The 20836-nt window shown below is 40.2% G+C and overlaps 1 protein-coding gene across 2 annotated transcripts in view; it reads left to right on the forward strand.

Annotated features, from left to right (window-relative positions):
* DNAH5 (dynein axonemal heavy chain 5) overlaps nt 1-20462 on the forward strand; it is a 261833-nt gene extending 241371 nt beyond the window's left edge. The window contains exons 72-80 of one of the 2 annotated variants that reach the window (XM_073891083.1): nt 2609-2828; nt 3977-4182; nt 4804-5007; nt 7089-7304; nt 8886-9098; nt 10399-10500; nt 11432-11584; nt 12006-12237; nt 19694-20462. In XM_073891083.1, coding sequence (XP_073747184.1) covers nt 2609-2828; nt 3977-4182; nt 4804-5007; nt 7089-7304; nt 8886-9098; nt 10399-10500; nt 11432-11584; nt 12006-12237; nt 19694-19845 — 1698 coding nt within the window. In that variant the 3' untranslated portion in view covers nt 19846-20462. The remainder of the gene's footprint in view (nt 1-2608; nt 2829-3976; nt 4183-4803; nt 5008-7088; nt 7305-8885; nt 9099-10398; nt 10501-11431; nt 11585-12005; nt 12238-19693) is intronic. The other variant, XM_073891084.1, reaches the window with a different exon arrangement.
* The last annotated feature ends 374 nt before the right edge of the window (nt 20463-20836 follow it).

Raw genomic sequence — 20836 nt, forward strand, 5'->3', positions numbered from 1 at the left:
TCATCCCTGGCCTTTCCCTCCTCTGGGCCGCCTCCCCCTTCTTCCCTCCCCTTTTTCACTTCCTCTGTTCCTCCCTCTGCATATTACTGTGCTTAGAACAAAGACACCAACGATAACAGGACACCTATTTAACTCTAATTTAAAATAAATAAGTGGTTAATAATTATAGTTTCAGGCAATTAGAGTATAAATGGAATAATTTTAGCCTTCAGTTTATTCATGTTTTCTGTTTAGTAGTTTAGTAAATCAAGTAAAAGAAAAAAAATAGTCTTATCATTAGCATGCTTATAACTTTCAGAGATACTAGTTTTTTAAAAGTTTTGTAGGAAAGATTGGAGGTAGGGCACCTGGCTGGCTCAGTCAGTGGAGCCCACACTTCTTGATCTTGGGGTTATAGGTTCGAGCCCCATGTTGGATGGAGATAGTACTTAAAAAATAAAATCTTTTTATTTATTTTTTATTATGTTATGTTAATCACCGTACATTATGTCGTTAGTTTTTGATGTAGTGTTCCATGATTCATTGTTTGTATACAAAATAAAATCTTAATAAAAGAAAAAAAGGAAGGTTTGAGGCAATATGACAGAATGAACCAAGTACCCAAGAAGAGCAATGTGGATGATCTACTCAGTAAGAAGAAGACAAAACATTTAATACAGAATGGGGTCATCCCACAGGAGCAACCTTGGCTGACAGATTCCAGGGAGAGTGTTGACACAGCAAACTTCTCACCTCAGATTCCCCAGCATGCTGGGTGACAGAGGGTGGCTCAATCCTTTTTGTGGTTGTTATGTTTTATATTTAATTTTTTTTTGAATTGTGAACAGTGCCAATTGAATTTTGCAAGGGACAAAAATAGTTTACTTATTCAGCAGTTCTATATACTCCTCAAGAAAATAGAAGGGATATATGAAATTTCACAGTGATCCATTTTATGCCAAGATTTTAAATTTGCTGCACCAGTCAAATCTAAATGATCCAAAATTACAGAGTCATGTTATACTGAGTGAAATAAGTCAATCAGAGAAAGACATGTATCATGTGACCTCACTGATATGAGGAATTCTTAATCTCAGGAGACAAACTGAGGGTTGCTGGAGTGGTGGGGGGGGGGGGGGGAGGGGGGTGGCTGGGTGATAGACATTGGGGAGGGTATGTGCTATGGTGAGCGCTGTGAATTGTGCAAGACTGTTGAATCACAGATCTGTACCTCTGAAACAAATAATGCAACATATGAAAAGAAAAAAAAAAGAAGAGAGCAGGGGGGGAAGAATGAAGGGGGGGAATCGGAGGGGGAGACGAACCATGAGAGCCGATGGACTCTGAAAAACAACCTGAGGGTTCTAGAGGGGAGGGAGGTGGGGGGATGGGTTAGCCTGGTGATGGGTATTAAAGAGGGCACGTTCTGCGTGGGGCACTGGGTGTTATGCACAAACGATGAATCATGGAACACTACATCACAAACTAATGATGTAATGTATGGTGATTAACATAACAATAAAAAATTTTAAGAAAATAAATAAATAATGCATTACCAGGGGGAAAAAAAAGAAAACAACTCGAGATGATGATCTGGATATTCTAGATCATTTTAGCAAAAATATTCTATAGATTCGATATTGAGTAAATTATTACAAAATGATCTAAAATATTGCCTCTGTTGCTTTATACAAGGACCATTCTTATGCTCATGAAATGTGTTATACAAAAGATGGGGCTTATTATCTTCTAAGACTCTTCTTCTTAGAGTGGGCAGATTCCCCACAGAAGGCTCTCCCCCTTTCTAGAGGGTATACAACCTGCTGCCAGGGTTTTGGGAACCCCAAGAGAGAAGGGAGGGAGTAGGTCTCAAAATTGAGTAAGTAGCCTTTCTTTCATCTGTCTTCAGTGAGGTTCCTAGACCCTTAATGTGCTGATGTCCTTCAGTCCAGACCCTGTCTGTTGTACCTTCTAAAGAAAATCAGCTTTCCCCTCTTTCTTTAGGTGAGGCAGGAACATGTTGGGGGGCTGGGCTTTCGGTCTCTTGTGTGAGCCCATCTTCTCTTCCACTTCCACAGGAATGTCTCACCACCTGCTCTTGGGTGTTTGGCATTATGTGGCATAAATCAGGTTACTTCTCAGATTTCCTTGAATGCCAGTTGAGGAGTTAGCTTTCTTGAGTCTCTTTTAAATGTTGCTGATATTGTCTTCGCCCTTACTGTCCTTGTCCTTAAGAGTTCATGCCTTTAAAGATGTCCCTTCTTTGTACTTTTCATGGAACGTGGGAGGAAGCTGAGGTAAATGGACGTTTTCACTCAACCATCGGCACATGACAGTGATGTTATCTCTTCAGAGTTGAGGCCACCTCTGGTTATTTTCATGACTCCTACCAAATATTATCAGTTGGCATGCTGGTATGCTGTGGGACACATGCATGGAACAAGAAAAATAAATATACTTATCTCAAATAAACCTTATTGTATCCATAGATTTGACCTGGATTAATTTAGTGGTTAGCGTGTTTCTCTTCTAAAATTTTAATTACCTACTTTCTAAAGAATATATTAATTTACATCTCTGGGTGAAACAGGAAATAGTGTCTCATTTCCGTTTACTGTTGTTGACTTAGGGAGGATGGGCACTTCTGCAGAACTGCCATCTGGGGCTCGATTTCATGGATGAGCTAATGGACATAATTATAGAAACCGAGATTGTACATGATGCTTTCCGCCTATGGATGACCACCGAAGTTCATAAGCACTTTCCCATTACGCTCCTTCAGATGGCCATTAAATTTGCCAATGAGCCTCCACAGGGCCTCCGGGCAGGATTGAAGAGAACATATGGCGGTGAGTCGAGGAATACTTCCAAGTTTATGGGACTTTTTATACTTAAATTTGTTGTCTTTTAAAGAAATCATAAAAACAATGAGCTAGGATAGAGCGATAGCAAATTGTCCTGTTATTTAACGTGATGGGGAGAGGGTGGTACCTTGTCATGCTCCATGTGGAATACGCTCTGGTGGCCTCAGGGCATCAGAAGTCACCATTATCCACCTTGAATTTTTCCCTTTTTCCTATATTGCTCTGCTTTGGCCTGTGCTCTTCTCCAGCTAGACACCTGCCTTTTTATGTTAACATAATTTTGTCATTTATGGTCTTCATGCTCCCTACCTAAAGTTGGCCAGTAGCCTCTTCCGAGAGGAGAGGCTGAATTCAAGTTATGACCTGCCTTCATTTCATGAAGCCATCTGAACCATCTACAGTTTTTATCGAGTTGAAAACAGGGCTCAAATTCTTGTCAGGCTGCGAGGTAATGTGGGGAAAAAATAGACGTGGAAGGATGAGGGCAGTAAAAAAATTCTAAATAAAAAATATACAGTTATATATAATATAAACACATATAATAATGATAATTATTATTTGGGGAATATACTCAGCTTTGGTAGGCTTCTATACACACTGTCTTAATTAATATTAAATTGTTAGTAGTATATACAGAAGCCTGTTGCAACCTGAGTACAGGTTCCAAATAATAATGATAATAATAACAATAATAAATAATTATTAGTAGTAGTAGTTTTAGTAGTAGCATTTATAATACTAGTAATAGTATTATATTAAATAATATATTGTTAAATTATCAGTAATAATAAATGATACTAATATTAGTAATAGTATCTAAAATACTAGTATTTAGTATGAATGCACCTCTAGTTTATCTCCACCATATCTTGTCAGACTGGCAGGAACTTGACCCCCATGTTAGCCAGCTCCCAACCACCTCCCCCAATCTCTTTACAGATTTTTCAGAGAGAAACACCCTCTGGACACCCAAAAATTAAATTATAATTGTCATATGAATGTGATAAAAATAGTTCAAGATAAGTGAATTTTACTCTCAGAAATTTATAAAAATACTTCATAACCTATAAATGTAATAAAAAATAAAGGTGTGTGAGTGACGATAAAGGTTTTTACCCCACCAACCATGACAGGTGTGAGCCAGGACCTGCTGGATGTGAACACTGCAGCCCAGTGGAAACCCATGCTCTATGCTGTGGCTTTCCTGCACTCCACAGTCCAGGAGAGGAGGAAGTTCGGTCCTCTGGGGTGGAACATCCCCTATGAATTTAATCAGGCCGACTTTAATGCCACTGTGCAGTTCATCCAAAACCACTTAGATGACATGGATGTCAAAAAGGTACTGTGTGCGCCGCCCCGTGCTGCCGGTGGCTGTGGGCGTGGGTCCTCAAGCTCATGCTCCTGCCCAGCTGGGGGATTGATCCTGCGACAGTGATGATCTTCTGTGCTTGCAAAGTCTTACCTTTATGTCACGCCAACTAGGTCACACTTGCCTCTGGATTTCAAATGAAAAAATGAACCAATTTTGATTATCTTTGTATTTCTCAAAGTCGAGTTGAAATTACTTTCAAGGCAAAAGGGTCGAATGGGAGGGGGGAAGGGTGAGAAAACTTGTTTTTTAGAATCTTAAAAAATGAAAATGAAAGTCTAAATCACCTTTGAAGCATGTGCTTTTTAAAGAGCTGCAGCAGTATTCTGCAAACTGTCTTTTTTTGTTGTTGTTGAAATTAAAGTATGAAAGCCTATGAATGAACCAAAGGGGCCTATTTCAAATCATGAGCAGGAGCTTTGTGTAATCCTCAAGATTTGGCTATGTCATTTTCTTCCTGCACTTTTAACATGACCGATGAAGAATGAATGAATGACATTCGTGAGCACAAATATACAGATGTTGCTTGGTGGGGGAAATCAGGATGAGCCAGTAGCCGGTTCTACACAACTATTCTGTTGCTGTCCACAGGGCGTCTCCTGGACCACCATCCGCTACATGATAGGAGAAATTCAGTATGGGGGCAGAGTCACTGATGACTATGATAAGAGGTTGCTGAACACAGTTGCTAAGGTCTGGTTCAGTGAAAATATGTTTGGATCAGATTTCAGCTTTTACCAAGGATATAATATTCCGAAATGCAACACAGTGGATAACTATCTTCAATATATCCAGGTTTGTCCACTTCAGAATTGTATGCAGAGAGCAAATATATGCAGCCTATTGACCACTTTGATATTTATTTATGCTGCAAACACTGCTTTTAAAATACATTTTAATGGTGACACATACTCTCACTACAAGTGCTTTCTTCATATGTTTATAGTCACCTAATGATTAAAATGTTTGTATTTGTTCTGAGTGTGGGTTTTGTATGAGTTCCCTCCCTCCCTTCCTTTTTATACCTCAGTGAGGAATATTCGTTGGGGATATGACAGACTGGGCAGATTTTGAACTAGCGAAACTATGTAAATCCCTGGGAACTCTCGAGACTTCAGCTACTTGTGATAATAGGGCAAAGGCCCCCTCTGGACTCATCCTGAGACACCTGGTTCGCAATCCTGGCTGAATGGATAGAATCTGAGTATGTTCAGGAACCCGCTTTGCATAGGAGCTTCCTTCCTCAACCTGGGCACCAGTGACATTCAGGGCGGGATTCTTCTCAGTGGTGGGGGGCTGTCTTGTATACATTGGTTAGCAGGATACCTAGCCTCTCCCCACTAGATGTCAGCAGCATCCCCCATCCCCATCTAGTTGTGACAACCAAAAAAACGTCCTCAGACATGCCAGATGTCCCCTGGGGGCAAAATTGCCCCAGTTCAGAATTGCTGCTCTAAGAAGAAAGAAGAGTTTGACAGGAAGTTTGGGGGAAAAGATCTGATTTGTGTTTCAAGGTACCTACATTTTTTCTGTCTCTGTACCTTGAACCCATTAGATCATTATCTGGAAATGTCTTTTGGAGGCCTGTGTGGCTCAGTCAGTTAAGTATCTGCCTTCGGGTCAGGTCGTGATCTCCGGGTCCTGGGATCCAACCCCGCATCAGGCTCCCGGCTCAATGTAGAGCCTGCTTTTCCCTCTCCCTCTGCCGCTCCCCCTGCTTGTGCGCTCTCGCTCTCTTGCTCTATCTCTCAAATAAATAAATTAAAAAAAAAAAAATCTTTTTTTTTTTTTTTAAGAAATCCCTTTTGCCTCTGTCTGAGATTTATCTCAGAGTGAACAAACTAGAGCCCAATGGCCCCAAAGGGCTAAATTTATCAGTACATTTAGAGGTTCTGTGACATATGAATGTAACGAGTTTATCATATATTACCACCTCTACACTTTTATTAATTCAAATCAACAAATGTATTTGTCTTAACTGTAGTATATATGTCTTTAAATCATTAGCACTGAATACAAAAGTGCCTATGAAGATATAAATTTAGACATGCCAGTACATGCATTTATTTACATATACCTCATTTCACAATGAACTTGAGGTTGTTTATAAGAAGACATCATATAAAATGGAATAAAATAAGAGAGGAGATTGCAGGAAAAATATGAGACAATAATAGAGTTTAGGATACAATTCACACATTGAAACCAATGTCAAATTTAGGGTATATCTTTTTTCTTTCAAATAGCTGTGTTCTTCACCTGCTTGTGCTGCTTCTGATCATCTCTTGCTGTCTGCTCTTCTCTTGGACTTGGTCACTCTTGATATTCCTCTTTTCCTGGTCGCCATCTTTCTCCCTGGGAGAGTACAGTTCCCACCTGCCGCCTTCTTTGGGCCATAATTGCTAAAAACTGTCATTTTCTGGTACCTTAAAAACATAGAAACCATTAGTTATGCCACATTTGTTTAAATGATTGGTTCGAGGAAATACTAACCCATAGCTCCCTTTCTGTTTCATATTTTCTAAAACAAGACAGTATCTCTGTGACTGAATTTGCTTGAGGTGCAGAGATGTTAAGGAACCATGACCTTGCTATGTTTCTCAGCGTTCATCCTATTTCAAGCCAACTTTTGATTCTTTTCTGGAGAAATTATTGAGATTGCAGCCTGACACAAATAAGATATATCATGTAAATACTTACCTTTTTTGGTGGTGGGGGGGTTATTTGATGTTATTTATTTATTTTAAAATTTGAGTATAGTTGACACACATGTTAACATGACTTATCTTAATAAAAATATTTGTTTCCTAAGACAGTATAATTTAACTGGTGCTTACGTCAGCAATCTGGGATAATCTGGGGTGCTTCTTGTTCAGAGCTTGCCTACCTACGACAGCCCCGAGGTGTTCGGGCTGCATCCCAATGCCGACATTACCTACCAGAGCAAGCTGGCCAAGGACGTGCTGGACACCATCCTCAGCATCCAACCCAAGGACGGCTCTGGTGGAGGGGATGAGACCCGGGAGGCTGTGGTGGCCCGGCTGGCTGATGATATGCTGGAAAAGCTGCCTCCGGACTATGGCCCATTTGAAGTGAGTTGATGACATTCTGACAGGATGTCAGCTGTGGATGTGTCTGTTCGGTTGGAGGGAGCGAGGAGTAAGGACAGAGGGCAAAAAATGATTTTTCTGAAGTTAAAAAACATATTAAAAAACTCACTTCCTGAAGAACCAGAAAAAAAGAAGTTTTTAAATCTGTAAGTGTGATCATTTTGAAATATAAACAGTAAAGAACCCTGACAAGAATGTTCATGTTCGTAACTACGTTCTAAGTGTGTACCGATGGGTTAGGATTGCTTTTCCAGAACTTTCCTGGAGGTACGTCACATTGCCATTTGTTCAAAGGAAAGTAATGTATTTTTAGAGCAAAACACCTGATCATCTAAAAAATACTGTGTAACTTAATGCACATCTTAAAATTCAGATCTTCCTAATTTTGGGGAGTTTGCATTTACATCATTAACTCTGCAGCTTCACGGGTTTTGAAAATTGATTTGTCTTTTTAATATGTAAGTAACTTTTAAGCCAAATTTATGATTAGGAAAGTTCACTTTTTTTAGACAGTTTAGCAAATGTTAGTGAAAAGATTTACCCTGAAAGCATTTTAAAATCTGGGATAAAAGCACCAGTGACTGACTGACTTTCCATGTAGTCTTAGCAGATGCCCCAGACTGTCTAACACTTTTTTTTTTACCTGGTTTTCAAAAAAGAAACCTGCAGCATTTTGTTGCTTTAGCATCTTATTATTTTCCACAAAGCAGACCATTTTCGTTGCTGGTGCTGTAGACTGAACTCAAGGACCTATTACGAAGGGAAAAATTTTCCCTTGAGAAAACTGATCACTTGCTTGGAGAAAATCGATAACCACTATCAGCTTTAATAAGTACCTCTCCTTATAGTATCAGGAAAGAGGTCATTCATACCTAACAGTGGTTGAAATATTTATGAAGCAGTAAAAAGATTTAAAAATAGAATAGCGGTTACATAAATAAACGTGGTAAGTAATGAAGTTTAGGAGAGTCCCCTTCCTTTGGCTGAAATTGTCAGTGCTGCCTTAGGATAAAGCCACTCAGCCCAGCGGGATAGCTGATCCAGAGAAGGTGCTCAATAAATACTTACAGGATGGAAATGGATGGATGGGTGGGTGGGTTGGTCGGTGGATGAATGGAAGGACGCTTTGATGGAAAAAAACAGGAAGTTTTAAAGCAGGAGTCTAGTCTTTTGATGTAGCCAGCAGAATGGTTGTGTGTGTGTGTACATGTCTGTGTGTATCTGTGTGTGTGTTTGCCAGCCCTAGGCCGCCAGGTATGTGAACATTTCCTGATGGGCGCAGTTGCCATTTGGAAGGCTGGGTGATTATGGTCATGCGTTCATATTCTTCTGTGAATGAATGGCTGCCTATTCTCTCCCACCTGGGATGCAAAATCAGCTGGTCCACTAACAGATGTGTCCTTTTATATTTCTTCTTTGTTTTCTGGCAGTGAAAAAAAAATTCAAAGGTTACCATTAATGGAATTGTACAGTCAGGGGCCTTCTCAGCAGCCCCAGGGAACCAGTTACATAAATATTAGTAGCTGTCACATTTTTAACATGTGCTGAATGTCTCCATGGCAGGTGAAAGAGAGGCTCCAGGAGATGGGGCTGTTCCAGCCGATGAACATTTTCCTCAGGCAGGAGATAGACCGAATGCAGAGGCTGCTCACTCTGGTCCGCAGCACCCTGACTGAGCTAAAACTTGCTATTGACGGCACTATCATCATGAGCGAAGACCTAGGAGATGCGCTGGACTGCATGTTTGATGCCAGAATTCCTGCTCGGTGGAAGAAAGTATGTTCAAGTCCACTCCTACTCTACTTCATCACTTTAGTGTTGTGAGTAGTTGGGATTGGCAAGTGGAAAGCAGGACAGCATAGTTTTACTTAAAAGGGTTCTTTTGTTTAGGGACCGATCCCCTGGTAGGCCTGTAGTTTTAGCTTTTAGGGAGGGAAGGACACTATTTAGCATCTCCCACATATCAGGCACTCTCCTGGGCCATTCACATGCATTATTGCATTTAAATTTTTGCATCTTGTGGCCCTCATTTTGCAGGGGAGGAACTTGAGATTGGGAGACACTAAATCTTTTCCCAGATCACATACCTACCTAAGAAGTCCAAGGATCAGAATTTAAACCCAAGCTCTTGAACTTCAAAGCCTGTGATGTTAGTTTTATAGAAGGAAGTGTTCCTGTGCACGCGCCCGCACACACACGTGTACACACACACTGCAGAAGTCACACCAAAGAGAAACACTTTTCATTGCTTTGTCTGTAGATATGTGAGTATGTATAGATATACATACTCCAGGTCACAAGATATGTATAGATATACATATCCAGGTCACAAGATAATGATTTAACGGTATGCTTACTGATCATGTGCTGGTCCTTGTGCTAAATGACAGATATGCTTTTGACAAATACTTGTCTACTTGGAGAAGTAGAAGGAGTACCAGAGTGTCTTTGTCCAGCAGTTCACGCGTTGTCGGGGGTGGTGAAGATCTGGCGGTGTGGCGGGGAGCACTGTGGAGGGCGGAGGGCTGGGGCTGGGCCAGGCGAGGGAATGTGCAGGGAGGGCAGCATTGGGAGATGGGATAGCGTCATACAGTGACTAGAGTCTTGGCCTTTTGGAGGCTACTCAGGTAAACGGGAAGGCGAGACCTAGTAGGGTGAGAACTGACAGCCTCTTGGAAGAGACTCATTTAGCACTGAGACTCTGATATCTCACCCAGGGCTTTAGAGACCGGGATCAGCTTTGACCAGACTCCATCCTCTCCTCACCTTCAGTGAATTCATTCCCAAGGCCAGAGTTTTCTATGGACTCACTTTCTTTGTTGCCAGTGACAGAGGGAGAACCTACCTGGTCACTAGCCATTGCAGGTTCGTTCCCCACCAGACCAGCTCACTCAGCTTGGTCAGCACCGGGAAGGCTCTGAACAAGGATCCTTGCCAGGAGGGTCCCTCGCATTAATGATTCCCTGTGCCCTCAGATCAAATGCAGTATAAACACATCACTTTCAGGTGACACGTCTATAAGGGTAGGATAGAATGAGTTACCTAATTTTAAAATTATGATCCTTTTTTTTTACAGGTTTTTATTCTACTCAACTTATTGTCAGTCTTTGGAATCTCATTGTTTACAGGCAAATTAATTCTTAAGAATTTGAAATTCAAGCAGTATATATCTACACAGGTTGATCACTACATTTGTTCATGCATAAAGTATTCCAATTACAGTAAAGTGATCTAAAATATGATCTGGAGATACCTACCTATAGAGTTGCTGCTAACACTTAAAAACAGGAGTCTAGTCTTTTGATGTAGCCGGCAGAATGGTTGTGTGTGTGTGTACGTGTCTGTGTGTATCTATGTGTGTGTTTGCCAGCCTTATTGTAATAATACCCATGCCAATTGTAATAATAGAAGTTCCACGTGTGAATTCAGGCAGAATATTACAGGCAATGAATGCAATTAATTTGTTGGTAGTAAGGGACCTGTGTTTCCATTTCTTCTCCTTCATCAGAGGAAATAAAAGTTCATTCTCGGGGACAAGAACTTCAGAAAATAACAGTTGTTTGCCTCATTAAAAATGAGAAGTGGAGGAAGCCTTCTATGATTTATCATCCACAGAATATATTTTTAAGAGACCATGAACACATTTATGTAAATATCATTCCAATTTTAGTATATGTGCTGCGGAAGCGAGCACATTTATGTGAGTAGAAACCCTGTTTTATGGTGTGTAGCGGTTAAAAATGTAACCTAAGGAGAAAAAAATGTAACCTAAGGAAAAATAGTTGAGGCCTATTAAATTTAATTCAAGTAACTGTTTTAATTGCTGTATAGCAGAATTAGTAGTGAATATCTTTGTACTTGAACAGCATCCTGAATGCTAGATTGATCTAGAGTTCATGTGACGATGAACTGATTCTATAGTATCTTAGTATCAGAGGGAAGAATAATTTGAAAACTTAAATGGCAGAACCCAAGGGAAATTCATGTTTTAGGGACTTTTAAATTCTAAAAGTGAATTTGGTATTTCATAATTTTTTTCTGTGCACATAGCTAGTTACACAGCAGAATTAAGCCTGTATTAATTAATTATTTCAATGTATGCATTTCAGGCATCATGGGTTTCAAGTACGTTGGGTTTCTGGTTTACTGAACTTCTAGAAAGAAACTGCCAGTTTACCTCTTGGGTTTTCAATGGTCGACCCCACTGCTTCTGGATGACAGGTTTTTTTAACCCCCAAGGATTTTTAACTGCAATGCGCCAGGTAATAGTTCTGATTACACCTGTTGTGTTATTATGATTTTCTTCTACAAGGTTTTCTTCTGTCAGTATAGTTTTAAGACTATAACGAGACAGAGAAAGCCTGTCGCTTTTTGGCACCAGAAATTACATTGTCCTGAAGGTAAATCCAGCAATTTGTTCTCAGGCTGCTAGCTTGAATTCCAAAGCATTTATTTGTTATCTTTATATTTGATATAATTTGATATTTCTTTGTAAAATACAGTGGTTAAACTAGGACGTGGGTATTGTTTATGAGAGAATCTTTTTAACTCTTAAAGTACAATTCTGCTTCCTCTGAATTAGGGTAATTTGGGGTTACACTTTCATCACTGTTACGCTTTTTATGTTGAGATAAACCACTAATCACTCCCTTCGTCGTTTGCTCTTGTTCTTGTCCCGAGCAGGAAATAACTCGGGCCAACAAAGGCTGGGCCTTGGACAATATGGTGATTTGCAGTGAAGTCACCAAGTGGATGAAGGATGACATTTCTGCCCCTCCCACCGAGGGTGTCTATGTGCATGGCTTGTATCTTGAAGGTGCTGGTTGGGACAAGAGGAACATGAAACTCACCGAATCCAAACCAAAAGTGCTCTTTGAGTTGATGCCTGTCATAAGGATTTATGCAGAAAACAACAGTAAGTTGTCTTACGCATTCAGGGGCGGTTGGCATTATCAGATTGGATAATGTTATAAACACAAGATCTCATATTTTTGTTATCATGTCCTGAGGATTTTACTATTTTATCAGCATTCGCACTCACGCCTGTGTTTAACGAGTGCTTATTGACTGCTAGGCACTTTTTTGAGTGTTACAGGGGAGGCCACGGTTCTAGATCATTCTTGCCTATCTACTAAAGCAGGTGAAATATATATGGATACTCATGAAATGTTAGCTGTTGAGATAAGAAGCAAGTGTTTGGAATAGTTAATAGAGGGTGGGAAAGAAGGGGAGGTGAAAATGGGAAGGAGTGGCCAGGGGCTGTGTCTCAGGAGCAGAGCTGGACAGGGCCTAGAAGGTTGGATAAGATGAGATGGGACAAGGAGTGGAAGGGAGGCCTTCGAGGCAGGACTGCACAGGGCCCACTGGAGGTGCCGACTCTACCAGCTTGGAAGTTTAAGCCACGTTGTGAAAGCCAGATTGAATTCAGGGCCATTTGGCTTAATCCAGTAGCTAATAGTAAAAAGCTGGATTCATATTTCAGCCTATGAACATAATAGCACGTCTGTGAAGCACACATGTTATTCCACTTTGACAAAGTTCTGTGTGACAAGTCTAAAAATACCTAAACTGCTTTCCACCATTGGCCTGATGTGCTCTGGAGGCTTTTGTTATTACATTTCACTCAGCTGTAACTACCTTTCAGCGCACGTGGGACTTCTCTGTTCATCCCATTTATTAAAAAAAATTTATTTTATCTTTTTAATAAAAATCGCATATACTTAAGGTATACAACATGATGATGTACACGTCCATATATGCGGTGAAGTGGTTGTTGTAAGCCATGCACTCTGGAGGTGGCTGTGATAAGGGATCCCAAGGAAATACTGATTTTGTGACAGAAACACAATAGATTTTTCTTTAAACGAGTAAGGAATAGACCATTTCTCTTTGAAAGACAGCTTCTAGGATCCCCGTCCCTTAGATAAATATCACATTTGGGAACACGGGTCAAGGGAGGAGAGTTTATAAACTATGAATATTTATTTTTTAAGCAAATATTTGCTGGACGCCTGATATATGTCAGCCACTATCTTGGTGCAAAGGACCCAATGATGAAACAGATCAAGCCCATAAGGGATTCCCTCTAGTTAGGGAGACTGACAAGGAAGTCAACAATTAAAATGGAATTTGATACATGTTAGGATAGAGACACACTCAGGAGTTCATAACAATGCCTGCGAGGTTAGTGGAGATTGCTTTGGAGATGTGCTTGGATGCTAAGAATGAGTGTGAGAGGAGTTGAGATAGACTTTTCTTGGCAGAGGGAAATAGCATTTGCTCACTCGGTCATTCAGTGAGTATCTGGTACTGACCATCTGCCATGCTCTACTCTGGTGCTGGGGATGCAACGGTATCCCCATTCTTAAGGAACCCAGTGTCAAGGAGGGACGGGCAGCAAAAAGGAAGCAAATACAGCTGACCCTTGTTACTCATGGATTCTGCACTTAGGAATTCACCTGTACTTTAAATTTGTAACCCCCGAATCCATGCATGTGGCAGGTCATTTGCAGGCAGAAGAAGGCTGTGATGTGCCTTATGGACAAAATACGTGTCTAACACAAGCTTCACTGAGGCATGAGTTAAAGTGGCATGAGTCCAATGTTCATGAATCAACAATATATATTAAAAAGGTGTCCTTAAACAAAAACACACCTACAGTAAGGTTATGTATTGAGGGGTTGAAAATTTTGGGACCTGTATTTCAGAACCCTTGGAACAGTGGTTCAGTAGTTGCTAATTCAGTGTTCCTGGAGATTTTATGTACATAAGTCCCATGATAATGAGAATCAACTCGAAATCCACATACTGGTTTCAGATAGTTCTTTTCTATGAAGGAAACACACACGTACTATGCTAGCGAGTGGATAGTTCAGGGGCTCGGGGAGAGGCTCACTGAGGAGAGAACATTGAGCTGAGATCCTGGTGATGGAAGGCAGCTGTGCTAATACCCAGGAACAAAGGTGAAGGCGCAAAGGCGTGAGGTAGCAGTGGATATGCTGTGCGTGAGGAACAGAAAGTAGGTGCATGAAGGGAGAGGAGCCTGTGAAGAGAGGTGGGTGTCAGAAAAGAAACAGGCAGGTGCTCCACATACCCCAACTGAATCTGACAGGATAAATGTGTCTGGCTGAGCTTAGGCAAGCAAGCTGCCTGTGACTTCGGATTTATTGGTTCTTAGGGTGGTGTGAAGACCTGGAGCAGTGGTTATTTTATAGAAAAAATCATTAAGTGTGCTTTTTGATCAAAATAATATTTTAGAAATTTTGCTTTATTATATCATTCGGTCCAGTCAAGACATTGCAAAAACGTTTCCCTTATAAAGTAAAAGAAAAATCTTCCTCACATTCAGTTAGGTGTTACTTTTATGTATCTTGGGACTAAACTGTAAAAATCCATTGCAACATGATTTTGAACACCTCAGCATGGTATTAATAAAATAATAATTTTATAATACAGGCCGTTCTTTACTATTTAAGAACACATTTTAATAGAACAACTGTACTCACCCTGCTGGGAATCAGTCAGCAGCAGTGATGCTCATTAGCAGCAAGTTAAGGGAGAAAATAAAATAAGCAAAGGAAAAAGTGACTAATTTCAAAGCACTGAAAAAAAAACTTTCCTTCTTTTTTCTCTTTCTTTCTTTCTTTTTTTTTTTTTGTTTCAATAGCAGTTGGTGGAAACTTGTTTTGCCAAATAGCTTTGTTGTTGGAGAAGTGTTTTTCAGTGATTGAAAAGCTAAAATTCCATTGCTCTTTTCATACTCTAAATCTCATTTTCGTTTAATTTTGATAACTGAATAGGGCTCTAATTGAGCTAAAGGGGTGTAGCATCACTAATGACCAAAGGACACTCCTCAAAGTACAGTGTTTTAAAGTTAAAATTCTTTTAGTAAATTGTTTTTATGTTGACATGAAGGGTAACTTTTAGTTTAAATAATTCATCATTGAACTTTCCATATAGGACTGGTTTGTTTTCAAAAAGAAGTCTAGATATTTATTTTGACTTTAAAAATTGCATAATATGTACCCAAATGCTTAGGACATCATAAGAAAGTCACCCAGATAATATGACATTCACCGAAAGGGCAAAGCCTGCCACATCAACTCTAGGTCCTCTGCTCTCAAAGGAAGTTGCAAAGAAGCAGACATAGGAAAGATACATCTCCCTATAGATCACTATATAGACAGACTGATGCTTCTTCATGAACTTCAGGGTGTTAGCCAATGTGATGGGAAAATGGTGATTGGAAACTTTGGGGAACAAAGCAAGACCTCTGTGTACCTTTGGGCACTCGGTAGGGTGAGAAGGATCTCAGGGTCTCTGCAGCTAAGGAGGAAAAAAGTGTTTCTAAGATCACCCTATGACCCTCCCTGATCCAACGCTGTGCAGATGTGGGGCTGGGCGTGGGATAGCCCCATGCCGTGACCAGGAGGTGGAGGCCTCCTGACTGTTGAGCCCCATGGAATTTCAGGCACCTTCAGTTTGTGTATCTGGGCACGTGTATGTGTGTGTGTGTGGAAAGGGGAAATCTAACACACCTTGGACGTCTACTGCATTTTAAGCATTATGCTATGCTAGTCATTCACATATATTGATTTATTTAATCTTTACAACAACTCCGTAAGATATATCATCCCTATTTTGCAGATGGGGAACTTAAGGTGTAGAGATGTATGAAATTGGCCTGTGATTTCCAGCTACCAAAGCTGGTATCAGAATGTGGGATGAAAGCAAACCTCTGGGAATTCCTGTGGTTAGTGTTCTACTTAAGACTATGCATTTAGGGAGTCTCTGTGGTGTCTGGGTTGAAGCTTCAAAATAAAGCCTAAATTAAAAATGAGGATAGCTTCTTTGCATTTTGAAGTCGTGAGTTTATTTTTTTCGGGCACCTGGTGAAGTAGACACAGACTCTGCCCTGTTTGGAGGAGAGCTCTCACTCCCTATGGCCTCCTTCTCTGCATGCTGCAGGCGAAAGGTGGTCACGTCCCCTGCCACATGGCAGGGGGTGGGGGGCACATGGTCTCAGGTAAAAGACAGTGAGCCAGCAGCCTGGATATTTAACTTGCACTTCTGGTTTTATCACTAGAGTAATTAGTCATGTGGCTTTGGAGGAGTCTCAAATATGCTGTAAGTTGAAGTCAGACATCTAATAGTTATCTCCAGTTCATTTTCACATCCTCCTGCAAAGACCTCGGAGGCACACACGCATATTACATTCTGACTATTGCTGAGATTAAGAGCATAGGCTCTTGGCCCATTCTGGCCAGGTTTGATTCTTATCTTATCACCTACAGCTTTGTAACCTTGGACGAATAGCTCACCTTGTTATGTTTTAGTTCTCTCATCTGCAAAATGAATTTCATAATGGTACCCGTCCCATAGGGTTGTTAAGAGCATTGAACCCAAAGTGTCTAGCACATAGTTAGCATACAATAAACCATTTTGTTATTATTGCTATTATTAATATGTTAACTCACATGTTTGTTGAAGGATTAAAAGGGAAATACATAAGAATTCGCTATTTAATCACTTAAATGTTATTCTCAAAGAGGAGTTAAATAAAGGAATGATTTAAAGGTTCTATACGGAATCTCTGTGTAACTTGGTTGTTTTGGATATTGGAAGGAACATATGACACAATGATATACTAGCACTTAGATGAAAAATGTAGGCTAGCGAGGGAAGTGACATAGTTAGAAAATGAAACTCCCTCAAGGTGTTTTATTAAAACCTTTCAGGCCCTAAACCATGGCCTCTCACCTTTTAGGCACAGCCTCTTGTCTCTGCTCCTCCTTCTGGGACCCTAAGGCTTTAAAGATTTTATGTATTTATTTGAGAGAGAGAGAGAGAGAGAGAGAGCACAAGAGGCGGGAGGGTCAGAGGGAGAAGCAGACTCCCCGCTGAGCAGGGGGCCTGATGCGGGACTCGATCCCGGGACTCCAGGATCATGACCTGAGCCGAAGGCAGTCGCTTAACCAACTGAGCCACCCAGGCGCCCTGGGACCCTAAGGCTTTAAACATGTTTAGCTGATTTGCTTTACCTAGCTAGCATGTTTATTTTTGTCTTCAAAGTTATTTGTCTAACTAGGGCTAATGGTTCTGAATCATCTGTTGATGTGGTTGTTTAGCGTCTGTCAACACTTTGACTATGAAATGATATTTTCAGTGGCTTCTAATCCTGCTGTGGAAGTTGGCTGCATGCTGTGATTTGGCATGGGCACCTTCAGTTCTGCAGCAATTACAAATAAATAAAATTGGATAAATATGTCAGAGAATTGTTTTTTACCTGCTTATTGAAAAGAATGCTATTTCCCCTCCCAATTTGTCTTTTCTTTTGGGATTAAAATCCAAGTAGTCATATACTTCCCAAGGTGTAATTATTACAATTACATATATTTATTATTACATGTATATTATAATTACATTTGCACCAAATGTGAGACTACAGTGGGTTCCTTCAAGATTTAAAGTGTTAGTCAAATTTGCATCAAGAAGAACGATAATTAACCCTTATTATATATTTACAGATGCCAGGATTAAGGGATTTAATTTTATCAATCAGTACTGTTAGTATTAACTACACTCCATGAATTCAGTGCCATTCACTTATTTAATCAGAATTTTTGATATATTTGCCTAATAATTATTACTAATGATATTCTCGTGGTAATTTAAAAAAATAACACCTAGACTTAAAAATTGGGTATTAAGTTAATTTAGATTCGTTCTAATGATTAATTTCATGGGATTAAGCAAACATATAGGTTTAAAGTACTGTAAAGTATCTATGAGTTTGTTTTAGAACAGGGTTCCCTGACCTTGATATTATTGATATTTTGGTCCAGATACCCTTTGTTGGGGGTGGGGGAATGTCCTGTGCATTATAGCATGTTGGCAGGATCCCTGGCCTCTATCCACTAGATGCCAGTAGCAGTCTCACAGCTGTGGTAACCAAAAATATCTCCAGATATTCACAAATGTCCCCCAAGAGTAAAATCATCGTTGGTTAAAAATCAGTGCTTTAGAATACTTACTTTATATTGAAACTTAATGTATAATGTCATCATGTTCAAGTGCTTAACTTCTTCCAATAAAATTAATCACAGTGGAGGTCTAAAAACACATGGCAAAGCAGGTAGAAGGTTTTATTGGGTCGAAAAATGAGATCTTAACTTCTGAGAGTAGCTTGCTTTTAGAATTTGTTAGAAAAATAAATTATTGCACAAGTTAGTTTTGGGAACTAAATTCCACAATATGTCAACACTGCATGTGGAGAGTTCAGAGGTACTGTGTCCAAGTTTCAGTGTGTCACACGAATTCACCAAAGCAACGTTCTCCTCCTTGTTAAACCTGTTTTTGTCTGAATGTTTATGTGAGGGTCATGTATAATGTTGGCCTTCTGGAGGAACATATGGATGGGTGCAGACCCCACGTTTGTACTGAAACAATTTAGGAAGAGAAGAGGAAATAGTGTATTGCTTCCTGAGCCGGATGCTAGGAGATGTGCAGATAAATTACGTGGGCAGTGTAGACTGAACGAGAAGCTAAGGAAGCTAAAGTTCCAAGCTGCTCAATGCAGAGGCTTCTTCCAAAGCCTAATTTATTTGTATTTGTAAATTTTTACTTTTTTTCTTAAAGCCCTGTGCCAACCCCTCCTCCCGCCCCCCCCCATTGTATAAATATAAGGACCCACATACACATAACCACATAGTTTTGGAAACTGTATGTTTTTGTCTACTTGATAAAGGTAGATTGCATCTCAGGGAGTTGAACTGTGCCGTGGCTGTGTGCTTCCAGCCACTTCCCTTCCTCTGCACACATGGATAACTCACAACCCCTGTGATTTCGAATGTAGTTTAGGCTATGGCACAGAGGGTCAAAGGCAGGATTTTGAAATCATGATCTTAATAAAGTGAAATACTAGTGAGCCTTGGTGCTGGACATCTGATTAACAGTGACAGGTGCCTTGTGCCAAAGGAAAGCCGTGAGAGAAAAATGGAGAGGGTGTCTATGCACAAGATTTGGTGGGGAAGTAGAGGAGAAAGCGTGGAAGGGGCATGCTGAATTGATGGGTAGAAAGGAAGCAGTGGAAGGTTCATGGTCATTTCATGTGGGCAGGGGTTATTGTCAAGGACATGGGACAAGGGGCAGCGGGATAGCCCTGAAGATGTCTGGGTGTTTTGTCACACTCCCTGGAAACCTGCAGTTGCATCTGCTTCACATCTAGGGACTGCCTGACCTCAGGAAGAATCTCATTCTACCAAAACCTTGGAATGATCTTTAGAATGCACAAATTTGACTCTGCACGCTGTTTGGGCTGCTTAATTTTTGAAATTCACCAAGTTTTTTTTTTTTTATGGATTTTTTTGTAGCTTTAAGAGATCCTCGGTTTTATTCCTGCCCCATTTACAAGAAGCCAGTCCGAACGGACTTGAACTACATCGCCGCTGTGGACCTCAGGACAGCACAGGTCCCTGAACACTGGGTGCTCCGTGGGGTTGCTCTTCTCTGTGATGTCAAGTAACATGGGATGTGTCCCCACCCAAAACTTCAGAAAATCCAAATTATCCTAACCTTTATTTGTCTGTGAGTGCTGAACAATGTATAAATCAGGTTGATCATGCAGTTAATGAGCTGTGTAGGTTTTCCTGCTCCTTAGTTGGACACTTAATTACTTTTAACCTGCTTCATCCTTAATGACCAATCCCTATGTTTGTTGAAAAGTTATTTGGTGATTTAAAAGCAAAATTTACAACTTCCTAATGAAGTGTGGCCTGCAAATCCACAGTAATGCCTTCAGGTCTAAGGACTGGGTAGGTCAAGCACACATTTCCTTGAAGGGATTATTCTTCTGCTAATGTGGTTCTAGTAACAGCCCTGTTCTCTAAGGTAACATGGCAGGTTTGTGCTGATTTTGCTTCTGTGGCCTTTTGCACTTAGATCAGGTTAAGAGATTTGTTTTCACAGCTCAAGCAGCCATTTGGGAAGACCTTTTAGAAAATGGGAGGAAATAGAATGGGTTAAGAATGTGAATAGATGAATAGCCAATCATGTAATGCTAGAGAATAAACATATAGAATGATGTTCATCCCCACTGATAATAATGAGATACTGATATTTGTTATAATAAAAAAAAATTAAAGCTGAAAGTGAATTGTGGTGAAGTCTTTGTAAAAGTGGTATGCTTAGAGATTCCTAGAGCGATGGAAATCAACCCATCTTTTTTGTAAAATAATTAAATATCCAAGCACAGAAAGAGCCATAAAAATATTCATATGCTTTGAGCCTTATCTTCTCTCCTGGAAATCTATGCCAAGAAAATAATTGAAAAGGCTGAAGTAATTTAATATATCAAAATGTATTTAATAACAGAAAACAGTGTGAGTGCCCTACTGTGTTCAATACTAAGTCTATACTTAAGGAAGTTGGGGGATATGAGGCATCCATGATAAACAGGTTCAAAGCTTTCTTAGCCTGGAAATGGTAAACACGTACTATCAAGTGAAAGGCATACC

The sequence above is a fragment of the Callorhinus ursinus genome, unplaced genomic scaffold (genome assembly GCF_003265705.2).
Source record: "Callorhinus ursinus isolate GAN/ISIS: 27379988/994484 unplaced genomic scaffold, GSC_fseal_2.0 scaffold3, whole genome shotgun sequence".
In the NCBI taxonomy this organism is placed as follows: Eukaryota; Metazoa; Chordata; class Mammalia; order Carnivora; family Otariidae; genus Callorhinus; species Callorhinus ursinus.